Source organism: Leuciscus leuciscus (assembly GCF_965113295.1).
Source record: "Leuciscus leuciscus genome assembly, chromosome: 15".
In the NCBI taxonomy this organism is placed as follows: Eukaryota; Metazoa; Chordata; class Actinopteri; order Cypriniformes; family Leuciscidae; genus Leuciscus; species Leuciscus leuciscus.
Genome location: NC_138739.1, coordinates 33,684,883 through 33,708,539, shown reverse-complemented (window position 1 = coordinate 33,708,539; position 23,657 = coordinate 33,684,883). Strand labels below are relative to the sequence as shown.

Sequence of the window (23,657 nt, the reverse complement as noted above, 5' to 3'; positions counted from 1 at the left end):
CATCAGACAACACCTCAAAGTAAACTAACAATCTCAACCCTAAAAATCTCTCTGAATCTCTCCTCCCATCAGAGAATACAAGTCAAGTCAAGTCAAGTTTATTTGTATAGCGCTTTTCACAATACAGATTGTATCAAAGCAGCTTCACAGTATTCAATTTAAATAATACAACAAAGTTTGTTTCAAGAGGAATTTATTGATTGATACAATTAAATTAAATATCCCCAAAATATCCCCAACTGAGCAAGCCAAAGGCAACAGTGGCAAGGAACCGAAAAACTCCATCAAGTGACCTAATGGTGTCCTAAAACTCCATCAGGTGACCTAATGGAGAAAAAAAACCTTGGGAGAACCCAGGCTCAGTCGGGGGCCAGTTCTCCTCTGGCATTTATGAGCTAGAGGCCGGATTGTAGTTTGAACTGTAGGATTATATGAATGCCTGTGGGATTATATATAATACAGTCTCTTATTGTACAGTCTTACTTTTGAGCTCATTTGAAAGGCAAATTCATGAAAAGGTCAGGCTATATTTCCTTTATCTTTTCAATTCTCTCTCTTTCATTTTTCTCTAGATCAGGAGGAGGATGTTATCGGAAGCTCTGAAATATTGTCCTGCTGTTTGCAGTGTAGCAAATTAGCTCTATGAAATATTAATAATCAATAATAACTGGTTATAAAATAATATATGAATTATTATTGAACGAACAATACACAGGTATTGTAGTGATCATTCTCTGCTTTCAAAACAACGTACCATCACAGGGTGTGTGGAGATTCAACTCTAGATTACTGGCAAATTAGAAGTTTGTTGAATTGTATTTAATCAGATATATTACTTTCTTGAAACAAACTGCGCCGGGTATGACTGACTGTAACTTCTGGGAGACGTTGAAGACAAAATCATTTCATATAGTGCGGGCATGATGAAAAATCAGATTATCTCAAGGATAAACGATATCAAGAGCATTCTAGATCTCCACCGCTGCCCTATATAAGGAGAGAGGAGTATTACAGTCAGAGATACCTTAACCATAGAGGCAGAGGAGAGGTTATATCTGAGATCTAAACAGCAAGAATTCAATTATGGCGGAAAAGGCTAGAAAGTTGCTTTCACACCATTTGAGACAGAAAAATGAAACTAGTTATATAGCAGAAATTTAGAAGTCACATGGAATAACCACAGACCAGCTAAGCATTAACAAGCAGTTTAGTTTTATTTTGTTATGAGGAGCTATACACACCAGAGCCATGTGACAGTGAGAACACAACACACTGTTTTGCCACTTTATCAGTGAACAGGATAAAGTCAGTCTTCAACAATCAATATCAACAGTGGAGATCGAACAAGCTGTTTGTTACATATTCCTTGTGTGTGTTCCTGGACTTTATATTGAAGTGTATTCTCAGAGTCAGTAATTAGGCAAATTCATTCAACATCTGTTTGTGTCAGGCATGGATTACTGCAATTTAAGTTCTTTGCGCGCTTTGACGGTCACTCCAACAGCGTGGAAATCCAGATAACACCATCACCCAGAGAGGAGCCGGTACTTGTCCTCGAATGCCATCAGGTGAGATCCACGCTAAGGAGGATCAATGTCAATAAAGCAGCAGGACCAGACAAAGTTCCAGGTCGCACGCTGAAGTCATGTGCTGACCAACTGGCGGGGGTGTTCACCAGCATCTTCAATCTGTCTTTGCAGCAGGCTGTAGTCCCAACATGCCTAAAATCAACTACTATTATTCCCGTGCCCAAAAAACGGTCTGTAAAATGTCTGAATGACTATCGCCCAGTCGCTCTGACACCAATTATCATGAAGTGCTTTGAGAAACTGGTTCTTTCACACATCAAAGCCAACATCCCTGCTGACCTGGACAGTCTACAGTTTGCTTACTATAAGAACAGATCTACAGAGGATGCAATCTCAATTGCACTTCACACCAGTCTTACTCATTTGGAGCATCCCAATACATATGTTAGGATGCTATTTGTAGATTTCAGCTCGGCTTTTAATACCATCGTGCCATGCAAACTTGTAAACAAGCTGAATGACCTGGGACTAAACACCACACTCTGTTCATGGATTTTAGATTTCCTCACTAACAGACCACAGAATGTCAGGGTGGGCAGTCATACATCATCTGTTATCACCATTAACACAGGAGCACCGCAGGGATGCGTTCTTAGTCCAGCTCTTTTCACCCTATTCACACACGACTGTAAATCCATCCACTCCTCTTCTAACACCATAGTGAAGTTTGCTGATGATACCACTATAGTGGGAAGGATATCAGGAAACAATGAGTCTCACTACAGAGAGGATGTTCAACATCTAATCAAATGGTGTGTGAACAACGGTCTGGTTCTGAACACTGCCAAAACAAAGGAGATCGTGGTAGACTACAGGAGAGTCAAGAAAATAACATCACTCCCCCTCTACATAAATGGTGAGGAAGTTGAGAGGGTGAATGACATCAAATTCCTGGGTCTACATATAACAAAAGATCTCACATGGACCATTAACACATCCCACTTAGTGAAGAAAGTGCAGCAGAGACTTTTTTTCCTAAGAAAACTTAAAAAAGCAAAAGTGCCAACCCAGCTCTTAGTAAATTTTTACAGGAGCACAATAGAGAGCATCCTCTGTTATTGCATCACAGTGTGGTACTCCAGCTGCACTGCAGAAAACCGCCGAGCTTTGACCCGGACCGTCAAAACTGCTCAGAGGATCATAGGAATCAAACTCCCGAACCTTGATATGATCTATGATAGCCGCCTACGAAAGCGAGCTAGCAACATCATCAAGGATTCAACTCATCCAGGACATAGTCTTTTTGCACCCCTCCCATCAGGGAAAAGATACAGAACACTCAGAACCCGTACGAACAGACTTAAGAACAGCTTTTTCCCTAGAGCTGTAGCCTGTGCCACCCCCCCCGACACATAAATAGTTAATCTTTCCTCTCTTTGCCCTCTCTCATGTTTGCTGCTAATGTACAAAAATACTCGGACATTAATGTTTGCACTATATTATCAAATATACTGTAAATACTGTTACATTTCTATCCTTAAATTTATCTTGTTGATTATATTAAGTGCCTTTTTAATTATTTATTTATTTGTATATTTATACATTATATTTTATATTTTTATTACATCTATTATGTTATGTGTGCTGTTTTTGTTTTGTTTTTATGGCTGCTGAACTCTGTGAGTTACCAAACAAATTTCGTTGTATAACTACAATGACAATAAAGTTTCTCTCTCTTTAAGATAATCCATAGGCTACACTTTTCTAGGAGTAAACTGGCAAGAATATTTCCAGAAGTATGACATGTTCTAGATGTCCCAGAGAAGAGGCCACTTTGGGTCATATGTTCTGGACATGTCCACAGCCGGCGATGATGGAGGGAGGAGCCATGGAGCCATGGAGGAATGGAGGAATGGAGGAATGGAGGAATGGTGAAGAGGGCCGCCATGGGGATGACAGGAGGCAATGACAGCGTGGATGGAGCGCAGCCTTGTTTATAGTCACATAAGCATGTAGGTTTGGTTGTGTGTGTGTGTGTGTGTGTGTGTGTGTGTGTGTGTGTGTGTGTGTGTGTGTGTGTGTGTGTGTGTGTGTGTGTGTGTGTGTGTGTGTGTGTGTGTGTGTGTGTGTGTGTGTGTGTGTGTGTGTGTGTGTGTGTGTTGCTTGTTTTACTTCAGATGATCTTTTTGAATTTATTGACATTTGTTTTGCTTTATACATCTTTATTTTGCATTGCTATAACATTAATATTTCACCTGATTTTGACATATTGTACATTCTTTTGTATTGTATAATTGCATTTTGTATTGTTACTATATTATGGACAAAATGCTTTTGATTCCTATTGTCATCATACTGTTTCTGGTTTGACCTGATGCCATTATTTGATGTGTTTCATTGACTAGTAAGGAGTGGTGTTGATGTGGAAACCCAGGGCACAATGTTTGTCATACACACACAAAGAGATCCATGAATTTATGATGTTCTGATGCTGAGATCCGGCTGAGGATCTTAGAGAACATTAAACCCTCATGGACCCTCAAAGAGCCCCAGTGCACTGCCTCAAAACACACCAACAGATTTGGCTTTAATGTCTTTACAAAGTTTTACTGGCATTTTAAATTATTGCATGCTTGGCTTGTTTTGACCATTGAAACCTTTTACTTTTCCATATTTAATTATAAAATACTACAAAATAAAGGTTAAGGTCGATGTCTTCATGGCCAAATCAAAGCAAGACATCATATTCTATTGAGAATATCCAGTTTACTCTTCTGCCTCCAATAGGCTGATAGTGATAGTTCTCCACAATCTAAACCAGTTGAACAACTCTGATACTTTTCATAATAAACCTTTAAATAGACTGTATATTCAGTGTCTACAAAGTGTAGGTTGGATATGATGAGAAGACATTTACTTGGAATTCAAACATTCTTTTCAGAGAATCCTTGTGGTGTGTGTTTTTGTTTTTTCTAGTATGTACGGGAAGTGTATACCTTATTTTTTATTTTATTTTTTGGGTTATGAGAAAACATTTAGTTTTATTAAAATATCCAATATAAACACCTTTTTTTTTCTTTTTTCTTTAATTAAAAACGTAATACACAAATAATTACCCAATTTCACACATCATTGATGATCAGCTGTACAGTCTGAAGTTCAGGGCCCGTATTCATAAAGAATCTTAATGCAAAGAGTAGCTCCTAGTGACAAAATTCTAAGAAAATTCTTAGAAATGTGGGCGTTTACTCTTAAAATTAAAGAAAAAATCCTAGTAAAGAAAAAAGTAATTCAGAAAGCATCTTAACCCTTAAAAGAGGTCTTAAGGTCAAAATTGTTAGGAGCACGGACGAGGACTTTTAAGAGGCTTAAAGGAGAACTCCGGTGAATTTTTAAGTTAATCTTGATCGTTTTACCTTAGTGAGTACTGTCTATAGAAAAAAAAAACGAACCGGATCGGTGCTTGCAACGCGGAGCTGTTACAGTTAATGACCAGAGCTCCCATTCAGCTAAAACGGCAGTTATGGGGGCATTAACCTAAAGAGTGTCTTTGTGCCTCTTAACAGACACAAAATGCAATTAAAATGTCTGTCCAACATGAACAGGGCCCTTACATGACAACAAGATGCGTTTAGCAACTTAGCCATTGTTTAAATTCACCTAAATAGTGTTTTAGACAGCTGTAGTCTCGCGCTGAAGTCCCGTGGGAACTCAGTTGTAGCCGGAAAAAGTGCGCGTGATTTTTTTTTCCCCCAAACCACTTCAGCGGAAATCCCGCCCTGCAGCTGATTCTAAGGTTTTCATTGGTCATGTCAATCGTCACTGTAACCTAAACCAATTAAATCAGCTGCAGGGCGGGATTTCCGCTGAAGTGGTTTGGGGGAAAAATCGCGCACATAGTGCAGGTGGGAGGAGCGTCGTGTTCCGGCTACTACTGAGTTCCCACGGGACTTCAGCGCGAGACTACAGCTAGCCGTCTAAAACACTATTTAGGTGAGTTTAAACAATGGCTAAGTTGCTAAACGCATCTTGTTGTCATGTAAGGGCCCTGTTCATGTTGGACAGACATTTTAATTGCATTTTGTGTCTGTTAAGAGGCACAAAGACACTCTTTAGGTTAATGCCCCCATAACTGCCGTATTAGCTGAGTGGGAGCTCTGGGCATTAACTGTAATGGTGCGTTCACACCGGACGCGAATAGCGCGTCAGGCGCGAGTGATTTCAATAGGCTTGTTTGAGATGCGCCTCGCCTCGCCTGAAATGTATGCGAGAGTAGGCGGCTGCAGTGAGGGGAGGAGTGAAAAAAGCGCAGCCAAGCCGGACAGTTCTCTCTTCTCGCAGTGGATCTGACAGCTGTGAGATCAAAGATGGATATCGCGGGATTCGCGGGATTCACGCTCGTGCACAGTGTTGCTAATAAACTGGATGGAATTTAAGTTCTGTTGCTTTTATATGAAAATAAATATAATGAACAAGACACCCAAAGTAGCCTATTATTTAATTCCATTCCAAATACATGTTTATCAGTCTTTTTTCTTTAATACAGACATGTGTTTTTTTTAATTTATTTTTTTTATAAAAAATACATTGCATAATCCATAGAGATCGCACTGTTAGATAGTTTGGGAATATTCACACATACATAAAACATGATATCAGAGTTTTAAAATCAAACATTTTAAAAGAGAACAATACTCTTTTGGTTGTTGTTGTTTTTTATTTTTTATTTATTTATTTATTTATTTTTTAATCTTTTATCTTTATTAAATCATTGCGATACAAGTAGTAGGAACACACAAACAGTCATACATCACGGTTGTTTAAACCAATGAACATTAAGCTGTGTCGTCAGCAAGTCGTTTCCCATCATGCTTTTGATCAGCGCAGTCAGTGGAGAGCAACTGCGCTCGACTGCAGAATCCGACAGGTGTGCCTTGCGCTCGCGAGAGATTTTTGACATACGTCAGCATGACATCAGAGCAAGGCGGACCGCACTCGGACACATTTCTAACCGGCATGCATCTCGCGCTGATCACCGGTGATCGATTCTGCGCAGATTTTGCTCATCTCAAACAAGCCTAATGTTAAGTCAATGCAAAGACGCGTTACGTGCGTAAAAAATTCCTGCGGCGCGAATGAGGCGTAGAGCGCGGCGCGGTAGACGCGAATACGCCTCATTCGCGCGTCAAGTTTGCGCGAATAGCGCGAATTGAGCGTCTGGTGCGTTAAGCGCGTTACGCGCGAATGATTTTATTAGTGCTATTTGTGCATTCACGCGTTTGACGCGAATTCGCGTCTGCCGCCCGAGTTGAAAAATCTGAACTTCTGCGTCAATTCGCGCCGCGTTAACCAATCAGGAGCCTGCTTGCTGCTGTCACGTGGTGAAGTGACAGTTTATAATGTTATTTTATTTTATTAGTTTGGCCTCAATAAATTATTTTGTAATATGACTAAAATGCACAACAAAGCAAATCTTTCACATAAAAACTCGATTTCAATATGAGAGATACTCATTTTGTATTGAATGCTATTTATTCCATATCTATTCTAGATTATATGAAACATTATTATTCTAATGTAAAGACAACAAACACAATTTAGTGTATAAAAACAAAAATCACAGGACAGGTTTCACTTTTGGAGGCTGGCTCCATTTATTATCAAAACAAAAATAAATGACAGATTAGGTGGGTGCGGGCGAGGGTGAACCTCGCGCCGGGCTGTAGAGCGCGGGCTCGTCAGGCAGCGACCACTCGAGGCCGAGGCCTTAAGGCCTACGCTGTCCTCGTCAGCGTCCTCACCGCCAAACCTAGCTCCTGGAGCAAATTGTGAAACTCCTGAAACCCTCTGGAGGGTCTGGTGGACCCGAGTACAGCGACGATGTCCCCTACGCAGCTGTTTCTGCTCTCCAGAGCATATACGAGCGGTGACTCTCTCGATTAATGCTAATGCTCGATAAACATCTAAAAAAGATGGCCGCCAACGGGTTTCGAAACTTTCGCCTCTGACGCGCGTAAATTTTGCTTCAAACTTTTGTTTTTACGCTCGTCAATTTCGCTCTTGACACGCGAATTAACAAAAAGTGGTCAAGCGTCAAACTAGACGCGGCAGGCGCGAATTTGACGCGCTATTCGCGTCCGGTGTGAACGCAACATAACAGCTCTGCTCCGGTTCGTTTTTTTTTTTCTATAGATAGTACTCACAAAGGTAAAACGATCAAGATTAACTTAAAAATTCACCGGAGTTCTCCTTTAAGAGTTTCTTTAGCAGAGGAGAAAATGGCAGAAAGACGAAGAGGGAGAAGAAATGTGTTGCAGACAATGAATAACAGTTAGTTAATTCGGTTGTTAAGTCGTGACGTAACCACTCTCCGATAATACTCTTTCCGGGTCCAAAGTCCAGGTCCTCTCTTCCTACCTACCACTTTCGCTAGTGTTTTGGTTATTATTGAGTGTTTTTACAATGCCGCAGTGCTGTGTCCCGTGTCCCGAGCTAACTCACTTCAACCTCGTAAATCTTCTTTTTCATTGATGCCTGGACTCTACCCTTAATTATGCCACCTGAGTGATGAGCTACACTAACCACTCTGTTGGTGTTAAAGGAATTTAAACCGCCAAGGGTGCCTCACTAAGAAGGACGTGATCGTAAATAAATGTACAGGTTCCACCATTGTTATTTCTGGACGAGAGGAGCGCTAGGACCCGGAAAAGGCTAAACGTGACGTGTGACGTCAGACTTAACAATCGGATAAGACGCTATAGATTAGATCGTGCAGGGATCATGTTTGTGACTGATCTTATTAGAGACGCGCTAACATCTCCAAAACAGCACAGAAATGCCATAGCGCCAGAAATGAAAGTAATCACTACATTACGATATTTGGCAACTGGGAAAATTCCATGTTTGATACATTAAAACCAACATTCAAACCACCACTTAAATAGACATTTTTATCATTCTAAGCCAATCAAATACCTTATAGGAAATTAACAGCATGGTAAATAAAAAAAAAAGGATTTATATACACATATATAATGTGTGTGTGTGTGAGAACGGTCAAATAGGAAAAATGACGCATGTAATTTCAAAGTGAAGGCTTAGAATAGACCCTATACTTAAAATCACTTTTTTTTTTTTTTCTTCTTGGACAACCAACCAATCACAGTCTTCAAAAGATTGTGTCATACATAGCAACAGGGTCAGCCCCGCCTCCTCACTAAGATGAAAGTTTTTGTCTTTTCCTTACTCAGAGTTGCTCTCAAATCGGTCCCGAATCGCTTTTAAGCTAAGACTCCTACGTAAAAGTTTTTAAGCTAAATTAAGAGTTTTCTTAGAGGATTCTTAGAATCTTTATGAATACGGGCCCAGATGAGTTTGTGATTTTAGGTGTATTTTCCTTCATCAGCGTATTAAAGATTGCTGAGTTTGATGGAGAAGTTTCCACTCAGAAAATCACCAGGGAAACTTTCAGTTCTGTTCTCATAGTCTGAACACTGTTTCTGACTTTCTGCTGGGAATTATATCACACACAATATTTGCTGACTCTATGTCTCCAGCTCACATCAATGTCTAGCTAAAATCCCCTTATAAAGTCATTTGAATTTGTGTTTGCGAATGTTAGGCCTGAATGTTAGCCTGGAGTGAGTGACGTACAGTAAGACATGAAAAAGTTACAATGGGATTTGGGACAAAAAAAGACTTAATTTGATGTGCTGTCAGGAATTAATCATTTTTGTCTAAACGATGTGCAGTTTTAATCTGAAGAAATATAAAATGATAAATATAAAATGATCTTCCAGTATTAGTGTTAGAGCTGTGTATCAGTTTTTATCTGTTTTATATTTTGCACGTGTGTACAAATACATTGTTTTAATTGACATGATATCAGGAATTAATGAACATGTTTGGTAAACGATGTGCAGTACTAACATGAAATGATACACAATACATTTAATACTGTCAAACGCAGCGTGACAAAGAACACTTGTGGTAAAGATGGAAACTTATTGACAAACTCATTTCCTTCAGATACAGCAAAATCATGTTCCTTATTCAGTGTGTGAAGATCGTATTGTGTTATAGGCTACTCAATAAAAACAATGCGATGCATTTGGCAAGAATATAATGGAACATAACAATGTATTTTACACCAGAGAAGAACCAATGAAAGATCTATCAATGAAGATAAAATAAAAAAATAATCAGAAAAAACGTAAAGCTGTTTGTCATTTATGACACTGAGACAGCTTGAGTTATTTTTTAATTTATTTGTATTTTATTTTTTTAAGAGAAATATGATGAAACAAATCATAAGCACTGTGGATAATACAGCTGATGCAACACAAATATTAAAGGTCATTATATTTACACTGTCTGCTTCTCCTGTATCTTCTGCTTAGTTTTTAGTGGATTTGTTTCCTGTTTCCATAATGTTCCTTTCATTTACATACAGCAGCATTCAGACTGGAGGATCACTAGTTGGTCAAACACTTATTGTATTCAGATTTAATAAAACTTTTTAAAGTCAAAATCATATATTAATCAACCAGTTTTACACACTATTGATCAGCTTAAAGTCTCCTGTTCAGAATAAGGGTTTGTGAAGAAGCAAGTGTATTTTCCTGCATCAGTTTGTTGAAGATATTTCTCTCAGAAACTCATCAGGGAAAGTTTCAGTTCTGTTCTTGTACTCCGGGTCCAGACACGGAATATTTATCCTCAATTATACTAGTACACACAATCATGTAATTATTGTCTCCCCAGTGTACATCAGTGTCTTGAAGTTTCAGATCATGTTCAGTGGAAGAACACGGCAGGAGAACAGAACCACCAATAACAGCCTCTACTGTTTCCTGCAGAGACACTGAAACAACACAAACTGTCCAAACACAAGACTGACATTACTTCATGTGGACTGAATTTGACTATTAAATGAGTCGTTCAGATGTTCACCTTTATTTATCAGCACTGCTAACACACAGATGAAAGTCAAAGTTTGATTCCCACACAGACGGGATAAGATGTCCTTTAGGTTAAATGATCTCATGTTTTGTAAGTGATGATAGTGATCATTGGATTTAAATAGAAACATGATCTGTCCTGTTTATAAGCTATTTTAACTATAGTGAGATCCGGCTCACTATAGTGTTTGACAGCTGGTGTTTAACAGGTTTAACTAGTGAGGACATTTTTTGAATAGTGAAGGACATTCTGGACGTCATAAACAGTAGCAGTCTTTACTTCACCTGTTTCACTTCAACATTTCTCTGAATGATGTCTTATATTCCCTCTGCCATTGAGTCTTAATAAAGAACAGCGCTGCTAGGATCCTGATGATCCTGATATCACCCTCATCCTCAAATCACTCCACTGCCTCCCTGTCTCACTCACACACAGTGTCTTTATGGTCTTAAAACTCTCCTTTTTAGAAGAGTTTTTGGATGATTTTTTATTTTGGTTGTTTCTAAATTGTAGCACTTTGGGTTTTTGCTTAAATATAAAGTGTGTTACAAATAAAATTTATTATTATTATTATTATTATTATTATTAGTACATTATGTCTTGACTTTAGTTTATCATCACTGTAACAGCAGGACAAGATTGCAGAACTTCCAGTGACATCCTGATCATAATCCACAGAGAACAATAAACAAGAAAGGAATGGAAAAGAACAGTCTTTACTTCACCTGTTTCACTTCAACATTTCTCTGAATGATGTCTTATATTCCCTCCATATAACAGCAGGACAAGATTGCAGAACAATAAACGAGAGAGAATTGAAAAGAACAGGGAAACACACCCTGACCTTTTCATGAATTTGCCTTTCAAATGAGCTCAAAAGTAAGACTGTACAATAAGAGACTGTGTTCTCTGACGGGAGGAGAGATTCAGAGATTCAGAGATTCAGGATTGTTGTCAGACTAGATGTGTGAGTGAGTGCGCAGGTACAGTGTGTCCCATATACACCGTCATGTCTTGGTTTTGTTTATTATTACCAGTTACATCCTCATTCTGATCTACAGAGAAACTGACGGAAACATTTATGCAAATATAAAAAAAAAAAAAAAAAGTTTGATAAAATATTGAGACAGAACAGGCAAAAAAGGTGCACAATGATTTGCTTTATTGTATAAATGTTATTCAGGGTTGATATTATTGTCATATTTCACTGTTAACTTTATCATGACAGGAACTCACAAACCTGACAGACAGGTTTTGTATTTCTCTTCTTTTTGACTTTTGTATTGTATGTATTATTGCATTTTGTGGTGTGTTTTACAGTATATTAAAATACTATAACATCATACTGTTTCTGAATAGGCATTCAGTTTGATTGTTCAATAGTTTGCAGAGCTGTGACCTGATGCCAGTATATGATGCGTTACATTTACTCATAAGGAGGGTGTTAATGTGGAAACTCTGAGCATCAGGATGTTTGTCATACACACACACATGAGAAAAGCCCAATCCCATGTGTTTATTGTGATGTTCTGGTGCTGAGATACAGCTGGGCCCTTAGAGAACATTCAAACCCTCACAGGTCCCTCAAAGAGCCCCAGTGAACTGCCCAAAACACACCAAGCGTCAGGAAGGGGTTAGTTACAGTATGATGAGGAGAAACTGGTGTTCAGATACTGTGGGTGCTTCTCATTTCTTAACACTCGTCACTTAGGATGCGAGGGAAGGAAAACACCTGTGTATCCTCGCTCATGATTCCTCAGGAATTGCTTCCTCGCTCCTCATCCCTCGCGGTGCAATAAGAGAACAGATGTTGCGTCCCAATTCGCCTACTTATACTACGCCCTAAAAGTATGTACTCTTTTTGTGAAGAAAAAGTACTTACTTTTTAGTGTGTAGCAAAAGAGTAGGCAAGCTTTGGGACATACTACTTCATCATCTTTAACGGACAGATCTGTGTCGCGTGCGTCCTGTCACCGTAAACTGCCCTGTCAATCATCTTGTCACAGTTAAAATCCTCCATTCAATCTAATTTCATTTCTTATCGTTTCGGAGAGAAATGTAGTTGCACGATGTTTAAAAAAAAATAAAAATATTATGACAATTTAAAATAACTATTTTCTATTTTAATATATTTTAAACTGTAATTTATTCCTGTGATCAAAGCTGAATTTTCAGCATCATTACTCCAGTCTTCAGTGTCACATGATCCTTCAGAAATCATTCTAATTTGAGGATTTGATGCTCAAAAAACATTCATTATTATTATCAATGTTGAAAACAGTTGTGTATTTTTTATTTTTTTCAGGATTCTTTGATGAATAGAAAGTTCTAAAGAACAGTGCTTATTTGAAATTGGATCTTTTGTAACATTATAAATGTTTTTTTTACTGTAACTTTTGATTAAGTTAATTCATCCTTGATGAATAAAAGTATTGATTTCTATTATTTATTTCTCCAAAAAAATAAAATAGAAATTCCTACTGACCCCAAATTTTGAACAGTAGTGTTTAATGTTACAAAACTTTCCATTTCAGATAAATGTTATTCTTTTGAACTTTCTATGCATCAAATAATCCTGAAATAAAAATGTAAATAGATACATTTTGAAAAAAAAACTATTTTTTTTTTTATTATTATACATTTATTTTTTTATCAAATAAATGCAACTTTGGTGAGCAGAAGATACTTCTTTTAAAAACATTAAAAATCTTACCGATCCAAAACTTTTGACTGGTAGTGTATATATGTACACACACACACATTGTTCTTGAAACTTTTATGTCAATAAAGCCCTTTGAATTGAATACATTTTTTTGTGCATTTAATTTTGGAGGGAAGGGGGACTGCTCCCATAAGGTATAATACAATTACACTATTTACTGTGTATATCTTTCTCGCGCTTCTATGGTCATAATTACTAACATCCTAATGTTATGTTATGTTAAAATACATTCGCAAAAACCTGCACAACAAGTGAATATCAATTAAAGCTGCTCAGTTTAAGTCAAGAAAGAAGTTTGGTCAACAGTAAAAAAAATTACAAGGCAACCAATTACATTCAAAAAAACATTTAATTGAATGAATGAATGAATGAATGAATGAATGAATGAATGAATGAATGAATGAATGAATGAATGAATGAATGAAAGAAATACACTTTATTGCCCCCAATTATATATTAGATCTAGGGAGAGGGTAGGTAAGTTTTCCTTGAATGTTCTGTCTTCAAAGAAACTCGTTTGACTTCCTGCAGGGAGAGAAAGATGGCAGAAAGCAGGCCATAAAAGGAATAAAAGTGTTCACAATAGCCATTACATTCTTCCACTGACACTGTAGGATAATCTGGAGACCTGGGGCCTCATGTATCAATCTTGCGTACGCACAAAAACGTTGCGTACGCCAGCTTTCACGCTTACGGTCGTATGTACTAACAGTGAAATTAACGCGAGAATACAGACAATGAAGTGAAGTTGCAAACATTACACAACGAATTGTTCTACAAGTCTATCGCACCACCACCTGTGGGAAGCATTATTGCTATTAATTTGCAATTTATAAAATAATTGACATATATTGTCGAGCCTTATGGGAATATTCTATCAATTTTGCAATTAAGTAAGAACATATAAAAGCATATGCAAATTGATACAACCCTTAGTCTATGGCAATGGCAGCTTTGGTGTAATGTCCACCTTTATATCAGACCATTTCTTTTTAAGGTAATTTAGGGTAGACTGTGTACAGTTGAGACACCTTAAATAACTTGCGTTCGCAGCAAGCACAAGTTGTGATTTTTGCTGTGCGTGCGTATTAGAGTCCTCTTTGATCGTGGGAAATTTGAACAACGGACGCATCTCCGATCCGAAGATATCGGGGAAAGTTTTTTTTTTCTAAGATATGACGTTCACTTCACCATGCACTCTCCACATAGCTTATTATCCTTATGTGACTGTTAAACGTAACTGGTATCACCACAAACGTTATTCTGTATTTCATGGTATTGTGTCATGCAAGGTAATTGCAAGAGAAATGTGCGAGGTGGCCAGCGGGGGATAGTTGAGACACATATGATATGTGTCTCAACTATCCCCCGCTGTTTCCTAATAGAACTCTATCGGGGGTACAGTAGATATGATATCTACTGTACCCCCGATAGAGTTCTATTAGGAAACACTATTCAGTGTTATGATAACAGTTTAAACGCCGTAATTAGCCAGCATAGGATGCAAATGAAAATAAAATGTGATATTTGTGATATTTAAACTGTGTATTATTAATAAATATTGTTACATATCTTGTTCCTGCTTTATACATTTTAACCAGTGCTAATTTAAATAAAATGAATGAATATAAATGGATGAATAAGCAAAAAATGTTGCCCAATTGTTATTTTCTTTATTTGTCTTTAGTTTTTTATTTATTTACAATGAATGGTTAGTTACCTTCACATCATTAAAAATGGGGTGTCTCAACTGTACCATGCACTGTCTCAACTGTACCACATATGGGTACAGTTGAGACAAAGCTGAGACAAAAAGCACCTTATTTTTATGAGCTAATTGTGGAAAATATAAACTACTTGTGGGTATTATTGATTGATAATATCTTAGTCTACAAGGTAATGAAATGTCATGTGGCATGTCATGTGGAAATTCACTTCTTTTCAGTGTCTATTTTTGTGTGAAAAATCAAAACGCAAAAAGTGTCTCAACTGTACTCAGTCTACTCTACAGTGTGACTTTCAGATCACACCGCATTGACGGCATCAGCCAAACTCTCCCACTCATATTTTTTCCTTTTGTTATTAATTCCGGAGGACAAAGTTCCAAATAAATATAATTTTTTTTCGTTTCTATACCTCCGATAGTAGCACCTCCAATTCACTCTCTGTAAAGTTTCGTTTCTTGCCGCCATTTTCTTACTGCTTTCGTTTGCCAAAGTGGACTCATTACCATATTTAAATTAATTTAATTAAGGGAGGAGACTGGGTGGGGCGTTGTGCTCGTGCATGTGCGCTCAATTTTACGTTAACTGGGATGTACAAAGAGAATATGCGTGGGTTCCTTCGTACGCAGAGATTCATACATCTGGTTTTTTTTGTGCGTACGCACATTTACAGCTTTGTCCGTACGCAATGTTTTAGTATGAATTCAACGCAAGTCTTTGTACATGAGGCCCCTGGTGGTGAATCGAGAATCAGTCAAATGCTTAGCCATACATTGACAACAAAAGCATTCAAACTCCACACTATAAGTAATGCTATAGTCACTTGGATTTTTGGGTGAGAGCATTCCCCTGCCAGAAGCAGAGCGTGTCAGAGGCCCCAGAGGAGACCGGGTCTTGAAAAAAGCCTGTTGCTATTGGAAAGAACTGGTAGTGGTAAAGAAAGAGGAAACAAGTGTTAAAGTTAATACATTGAAGGACAGATTAAATACACATTGAAAGACAATTGAATGTTTCCTAAACATTTTCATGAGGGGAATGGGGTTCAGTGCTGGAACTATCAGTGTTTGGAACTATCCGCTGCTCCACGACACGCGTTACTTCCGCATTCCAAAGTTCCCATGGCAGTCTATGGGAGTGTCATAACTCTGTTTTTCAATGGCTCTGGGATGCACTACTTCTATTTTCGAATTCTATTTAGGACGGATAGTATGCGAATTGGGACGCACCACCAGATTTCCTTCAAGATGTCCGAGTACGATCGGTTTCCGGGTCACAGGTTGGAGGATGTAGGAACAAGAAAACATTAATTTGAGAATTGAGAAGCACCCTGAATTTGATCTAACTCAAATCACTGATGTGCTCTTTTTTGTTGTTGTTGTTTTTAACCAGAAACCACATTTCTGCTTTCACATTAGCATAAAAGCATTAGCCAAATGATTACATGTAAATGCAAACATTTGGTTTTAGTAAAAAGTATAAGATTAGAAATATCCAAACAACTGACAGATGCATTATTTCATCAAAACAATTTATTGGGTCTTGAATATCATGAGATCATGCAAATACAATGAAACAATGCTCCATGTTTCCTCTGTTTATACCTGAGAATATGTTAAACACTTCACAGTTGCTGCAAATAAAGCAATATTTTCAAGATGAATGTTTACATAATTTAAGGCAACCACATATTGACCGACTCACTTGTCTTTCAACCAAAAATTTACCTTTTCAAGATCTCATTCTGTTATACAGTAAGAATGCAGTGTCTACATTGCAACGGTGCCAAGAATATCCCAAGCTAATTGCTAATATCCCAATATTCTGTTATACAGTAAGAATGCAGTGCATAAGGCAAGAATAAAACAGTACAAAACAGTCTTTTACATCAGAAACTGTAAAAACTAAATGTAACTTACAAAGTGGAAAGATAAGGCAAATATATTTATAGCACACTTTATACACACTAGTAAAAACACTTTACTTAAAAGTGATAATCATAAAGGGTACAAAATATAAATATAGTCATTAAGGCAAGAATATGTAGGCCTAACTTTTGGTCCTTTAGCAGTTGCAGAATAAAATACTTGGAGGAACATTAAGTTCTGGTGAATAAAAGAGTTGTGAGTCACTCTGGTTTTATGGTTTGCATCACTTTTGACTTCTTTATAATAATTAGAACTTTGTCTTTAGAACTTAATTTTTTTTAAGTCATAATTTCAACTTTCTTGTCATAATTCTGACATTGCATAATTTACATTTTGTCATAATTTGAACATTTTAATTTATGATATACCAATACATGATAGTTTTTTCTTATGTGCAGGAAATGTTCCTACATTCTGATCCCATTGTTACAGGTGATCGTCTTTAACTCAACAACATTAACAACATTAAACTCTCTCACTCCTAACAAATAAATAAATAAATAAATAACAAAAGACAGATATTTAAGAAATTATGTGTTATGATCAGGTCAGTAACTTATATTCTGCTGTTGTTTAGACTGGGCAGAGTTACCAACATAAACACTGTTCTGTGAATCTTGTCTGCGTTTCCCAAAAGCATCGTAAGCTTAAGTAGATAGTGGAACCATTTTCCACCAATGATCTTGACGATAAACGTACAGTATCTTAAAAATGCTTTTGACAAACACAGCCCTGGTCAATTCACAGCAAATATGATGCTAAATGCAAACAAAGCATTTATGAAAAGCGAAACAAACGTTAAATTGCGTTTGATTATGGATAATGCTGCTTTCCATTTTTGTGGCTTTAAACAACTTCCACTGCATAGTGATGACCTTCTTTCCTATATTTACAGACATGACACAAGCATGTACGGATGAATGAAAGGAAGAATGCTGTTTCCCACAAAATTCATCCATAACAGCTGTACAATAAAACTGTTATAGGCTTAATGTGATCAGCAGGAAATACAGCAACACACACTCACTCAATCTAGGCTACTTGTTTCTATTCTGTTCTCTGTTATTCATCCAAATGCTTTACACACTCTTGTGATTATTTCTTACTTTTTCTATTTCTAGCAAACATTAAAGCATCAACCTCCTCCACTGACTCTGTGTTTAGCGCTAAAGCTCATGCGATTGCTGCTGTTACACCAAGCTCTACAGTTGTGTCACATTCCAACTGCTTTATCATTATTATCAGCTATTAACAAGCTCTTGATTCACTATAATAAATCATTACATTTATATAGTGCTTTTTCTGAGACCTCAAAGCGCTTTACATAGAAGGGGGAATCTCCTCAACCACCACCAATGTGCAGCATCCACTTGGATGATGCGACGGCAGCCATATTGCGCCAGAACGCCCACCACACACCAGCTTACTGGTGGAGAGGAGACAGTGATGAAGCCAATCAGTATGGGGATGATTCGGAGGCCATGATAGACAGAGGCCAAGGGGCAAATTTGGCCAGGATGCCGGGGTTACACCCCTACTCTTTTTCGAAGGACATGTGGTATTTTTAATGACCACAGAGAGTCAGGACCTCGGTTTAACGTCTCATCAGAAGGACGGGACTATGATTTATAATGTCTCCATTCTCGTGAGTATCTGAACGCATGTCATGTCCGCCTGCCCAACTGCGGCTTGAGGACCTTTTTCTAAAGTAAAAAAATACTATAATTATAATTATAACTATAACGATCACAATGCCAACCCAGAGCCAATGCGATGATGTTTCCACACCTTCTGGTTCTGTTTCTCCTTCAGTCGATATGGATCCTTTTTCTGCTGTTGATTCTGTAAAAAGTTTGACAGAAAACATTACCTCACAGTAATGAAGGCAACAGACCCGTCTATAATTTATATACAGCAGCATTCAGGCTCAAACATCACTAGTGAATCTCAAATATGGGATGATTTTCTTTAAGTACTTAGATTTTAAAGCAAACAACGGTTTAAATTAAAAACGTAAAGGATTAGTTCACCCAAAAATGACATTTCTGTTCTTAATTTCTCACCCTGTGTTGTTTCAAACCTGTAAGACCTTTGTTCACGTCTCCGATTATTTGATAAAAAATGAACGAAGGTCTTGCGGGTTTGAAACAGCATGAGAGTAATTAATTAATGGCAGAATTTTCATTTTTGGGTGAACTAACCCTTTAATGCGCGAATCCACTCGTTTTACACACCTTTGATGATCAGCTGTACAGTAGGTTGTTCAGATGAGTGTGTGATGAAGCAGATGTATTTTCCTCCATCAGTGCGAGTGAGATTTGTGAGTCTGATAGAGAAGTTTCCTCTCTCGTACTCCCCTGGAAAAGTTTCAATTCTGTTTTTAAACACTGGATCCTGTTTCTCCTGTGAATGACTGCCTTCAATTATATCATACACACTCTTGCTGCCATTGTGTCTCCAAAACACATTAATGTCTTGAAGTTTCAGATCATGTTCAGTGGAAGAACACGGCAGGAGAACAGAACCACCAATAACAGCCTCTACTGTTTCCTGCAGAGACACTGAAACAACACAAACTGTTATTGTAAATGTACTTTAACAGTCAGTAGCATTAATTTATCTTTCAAATGTAATTTATTTAGGTGCTCACCTTTGTTTATCAGCACCGCAAACACACAGATGAAGCCAAAACTGCAGAAACAGAAAAAAAACAAAAAAAAGTTCATTTAACTTCCTTTGGTTCAACTTGAATAGTACGGTACAAACACTAAAGTCATGAGTTTGATTCCCACATAACACACATAATAAAGGTAAGATGGTAAGATAGGATAGTGTGTCCCTCCCATACTGAGTTTTATTACTGATCACAGATGTCTCTCAATTAATCTCTAAATATGTTACAAACTGGCAGTAAATGTTCTTAAATGGACAACTTTACCCTTCTTATCCTATTGATAAAACCTTGAATTCACTACAAATAAAACTACTATCAAATAAAACTATCTGTAACTTACCAAAAAAAAGAAAAAAAAAGTGCTAGCAGCTAATGCTAACTGATCATATAAAATAATAGTTACAGGCTTACAGCAGATAAACTATGCATATAAACTTTATAATCATTACTTAACCAATTCATGTTTAATATTTTAACAACACTAAAAATTCCCTTTTAATTCTAGTTAAAATAAAGCATTTGGCAACCAAAACACAGCAGGATAAACACGAACACGAGCAACAAGCTAAACCAGGCCTTCACTGCTGAGAAGTACATGTGTGTGCAAGTAGTGTTTCATATTCTGCATTCAGCAAACATACCTGATTATCATGGTGGAACAATATTATCAATATATATTTTATTTGACTATATTGCATTAAATACTTTTTTAATTAGGGTGAAATACTACTTTTTCAACAGAAAGTCTCGTAGCTCTTCAGCTTCCGCACTGCATGCGTTCTACGTATGACATCAGACGTAAGTGACGTCAACAGAAATCACGTGAATGATCAGACATGCGCAGATATTCGCTCATCTTAAATTTACTTCGGTAGGCTATAATCAAGACTCCTGATCTACAGCTGAATTTTCACCATATTAATATCATAATGTTTCTGATCTTAGTCATTGAATCTCTAATCATCTGTCTGTCATAATATGCATAAATACTTTAATTCATCAATAAAATATATGACAAAAGCTTTTTATTTTATCTTTATAGTTTATTTTATTTTAAAAGCATTTTATTTATCATTTTCATTGGTTAGACTAGACTAAAAAAAATCTTGATAAATTTACAGTTCAAAATGGCAACTGTGTTTAATAGAAATTCACCGTAAAAAAAAAAAAATACAGTGACAATGTTCCAGTTTAACAGGATGCCAACCTTATATTGCATTAAGTTATTCAATGTTAATATACCTACTTTAACTTTCAAAATTTGCCTTTACTTTAAAATGTACCAATAACCACCATAATACTACAGGTGGCAAAATAGAAATGGCCTATTAATAAAACAACATTAATACTCATATAGACGGTGCACAGGGTCAAACACAAATACAAAACACCATCAGGGTAACACACAACACTAAAATAATGCAATAATCATTAACTACAGTAAATTACATCAGTGTCACTCGAAACACACCAATGTACATTACTGATAAGAATTATTTATAAAAAATGTATTCATATGTTATAATGTGTAATGACTTGAATGTCCTTTTACTGTTTTTACTGCCTAAATTATCTGGTAATTCATAGTTTTTACTTGCCACTATTTCATACAAATTTTAAATGACATATAATAAGATGTTTAAAAACATTTGCAGTTTATTTTTTTTATTTTTTTATCATGTATAGTAAACCAATAACATGTTTTAAGTGTACCAAATATTGTGCTATAGTTTCACTGAAAAATCATCAAGTTTGACGTATAATAATAAAAATAAGCTGGTCTTTTCAGCAGGATGCTTTACTCGTCCTTCTGTCTGATGTGACGTCTGATCCAGTATTAGTGAAATGAACAGCAGTAAATGAGTAAATGTTCTCAGACTTACATGAGTATCTGAGTGACTCTTCTTTCTTAAACTCCTCTGAGAAAACACTGTGTTCTGGATCCTGAAACATTTCTCTGAATGATGTCTTCTTATACTCCTGCTGTCACTGAGTCTTTACTGTCATGTCTTGACTTTAACACTGTAAGAGCAGGACAAGAACGCAGAGCTTTCAGTGACATCCTCATTCTGACCTACAGAGAGAAAAAAGAGAATTTAATTTATCAAGGATACAAATCAGCCTGGCTTTTAAAAATGGTTTTCAAAAATGGATTAACAAATGAATCTTCTACAACAGATATTACCTGTTTCTTTTTCATATCTGATCTCAGTCCAGAAAGATCTTCCTCACAGTTTCTCTCTCTTGTTTTCATCCTGACAGACTGAACAATCTCTGAGAGACTGAGGCTGATATTCTCTGATGTCTGATGGGAGGAGAAAGAGACTGATGGGAGGAGGAAGAGTCTGATGGGAGGAGAAAGAGACTGATGGGAGGAGGAAGAGTCTGATGGGAGGAGAAAGAGACTGATGGGAGGAGGAGGAGACTGATGGGAGGAGGAGGAGACTGATGGGAGGAGAAAAAGACTGATGGGAGGAGTAACTAGGGTACAAGTATGTTTTGTTTATTCAACTAAAGAGAGAGAAAGCAAAAGCTCAGTCTTGCAATGAATTTGCCTTTCAAACTTTGCTTATAATCATACAGTATCAGCATGCAGGTTCAGTTGCGTGTTGCTTGTTTTAATTGAACTTTTTTTTTTATTAATTGGCACACGTACACTTTAGTTTTGCTGTATACATCTATTCTTTACATGAATAAAATGCTGATAGATTCAAGATTCGAGTGGCTTTATTGTAATGGTAAAAAGCTTTACATTGCCAAAGCATTGCTAACATTAAATTACATATTTACACACAATTAAAAAAAGTTTGATAACATAATAACAGTGAGACAGAAACGGCAAAAAGTACACTGATTTGTTTTGTTATTTAAATGTTATTCAGTGTCGATGTTATTGTCCTCTTTTGTCATGGCCACCAGGTTTGTATTTCTCTTCTTTTGAAATATTCTTCTGTATTGTATGTATTAGCATTTTGTTTTGTTTGTATCACAGCATTTTGTTTTGTATATTGTCTTAGTATGTGGTCAAAATGCTTGTGATGCCTATAATCATCACACTGTTTCTGAAATACACAGAGGCATTCAGTTTGATTGTTCTTCAATAGTTTGCACAGGTTTGACCTGATGCCTTTATCTGATGAGTTTTATTTACTAGCAAGTGGTGCTTGATGTGAAACTCAAACCTAACACAGCTCTTCACATCATGGGACACAACACAGGACTACAGTGTGTAATATGTTTCCTCTTCTGCCCTCAAGAGGATGCAGTTGTTATATTTCCACCATATAAACCCAATAGATCCCACAGATACTATTCAAAATAACCTTTTAATGTACAGTAGGCCACCATAATAATACAGGAGGCACAATAGAAATGGCCTCGTAATAAAACATGGTTAAAGGGATAGTTCACTTTGAAATAAAATTTTGGTAAATTTTGGTATAGTTTTAGCTTACCTCAAGGGCATCCAAGATGTAGGTGTCTTTTTTTCCGCAGTAGTTTCAATTTTGATAACTAATTGAATTTGTTCAAGAGGTAAAAACGATATAAATACTGTTCGTTTTCTCACACAAACCGCTCGTTTCGTGTCTTCAATGTGTACTTACGATGGGGAATTGTTTAATTTGGACGATGGGGAATTGTTTTAATTTGGACTCTGTGCATGCTCTTTGAGACAGTGACCATAGACCTGCATTATATGACTGACAGACAAGAACGGTTTGACCTAAAAATATCAAAATTGAAACTACTGCGGAAAAAAAAAAACACCTACATCTTGGATGCCCTTGAGGTAAGCTAAAACATACCAAAATTTAATTTCAAAGTGAACTATCCCTTTAATACTCAGATAAATGGTGCACAGAATCAAACACAAATATAAACACTACACACAACACTATTTTTTTTATCATATAATGTTTAATGATTTGAATGTCCTTTTACGGCCCAAATTATCTGGTAATTCATAGTTTTTACTTGCCAAAACCATACATTTATTTTACAGTACAATTACATATAATATGATTTTTAAAAACATTTGCAGTTTTTTTAGTGTATAGTAAACCAATAACGTGTTTTAACTGCATAGTGTACCAAATATTGTGTATAAAATACTGTGCTAGT

General features: G+C 36.8%; 1 protein-coding gene and 1 long non-coding RNA gene across 18 annotated transcripts in view; both read right to left on the bottom strand.

The window, feature by feature from the left end:
• Nucleotides 1–23,657, bottom strand: part of LOC309475524 (T-lymphocyte activation antigen CD86-like) — a 226,337-nt gene that overhangs the window by 129,369 nt on the left and 73,311 nt on the right. For 3 of the 17 annotated variants that reach the window (XR_014197677.1, XR_014197678.1, XR_014197681.1), the window contains exons 4-6: nucleotides 19,512–19,552; nucleotides 19,096–19,422; nucleotides 16,446–18,703 (exon numbers count right to left, since the gene is read on the bottom strand). The exons of 1 other annotated variant lie outside the window; for it this stretch is intronic. Coding sequence is in view for 4 of the 16 variants with exons in the window: in XM_082138357.1 (XP_081994483.1) it covers nucleotides 18,456–18,703; nucleotides 19,096–19,422; nucleotides 19,512–19,552; nucleotides 20,177–20,187 (627 nt within the window). In the remaining 12 variants the exon portion in view is untranslated. Of the gene's footprint in view, nucleotides 1–16,445; nucleotides 18,704–19,095; nucleotides 19,423–19,511; nucleotides 19,553–19,915; nucleotides 21,610–21,711; nucleotides 21,834–23,657 lie in introns of those variants that run through there. 13 more of the 17 variants (XR_014197682.1, XR_014197684.1, XR_014197687.1 and 10 more) reach the window with 12 other exon arrangements.
• LOC309475551 lies at nucleotides 9,786–10,623 on the bottom strand. The gene is made up of 2 exons (XR_014197717.1): nucleotides 10,482–10,623; nucleotides 9,786–10,392 (listed from the first exon to the last, which is right to left on the bottom strand). It is a non-coding gene; the product is annotated as an uncharacterized lncRNA (long non-coding RNA).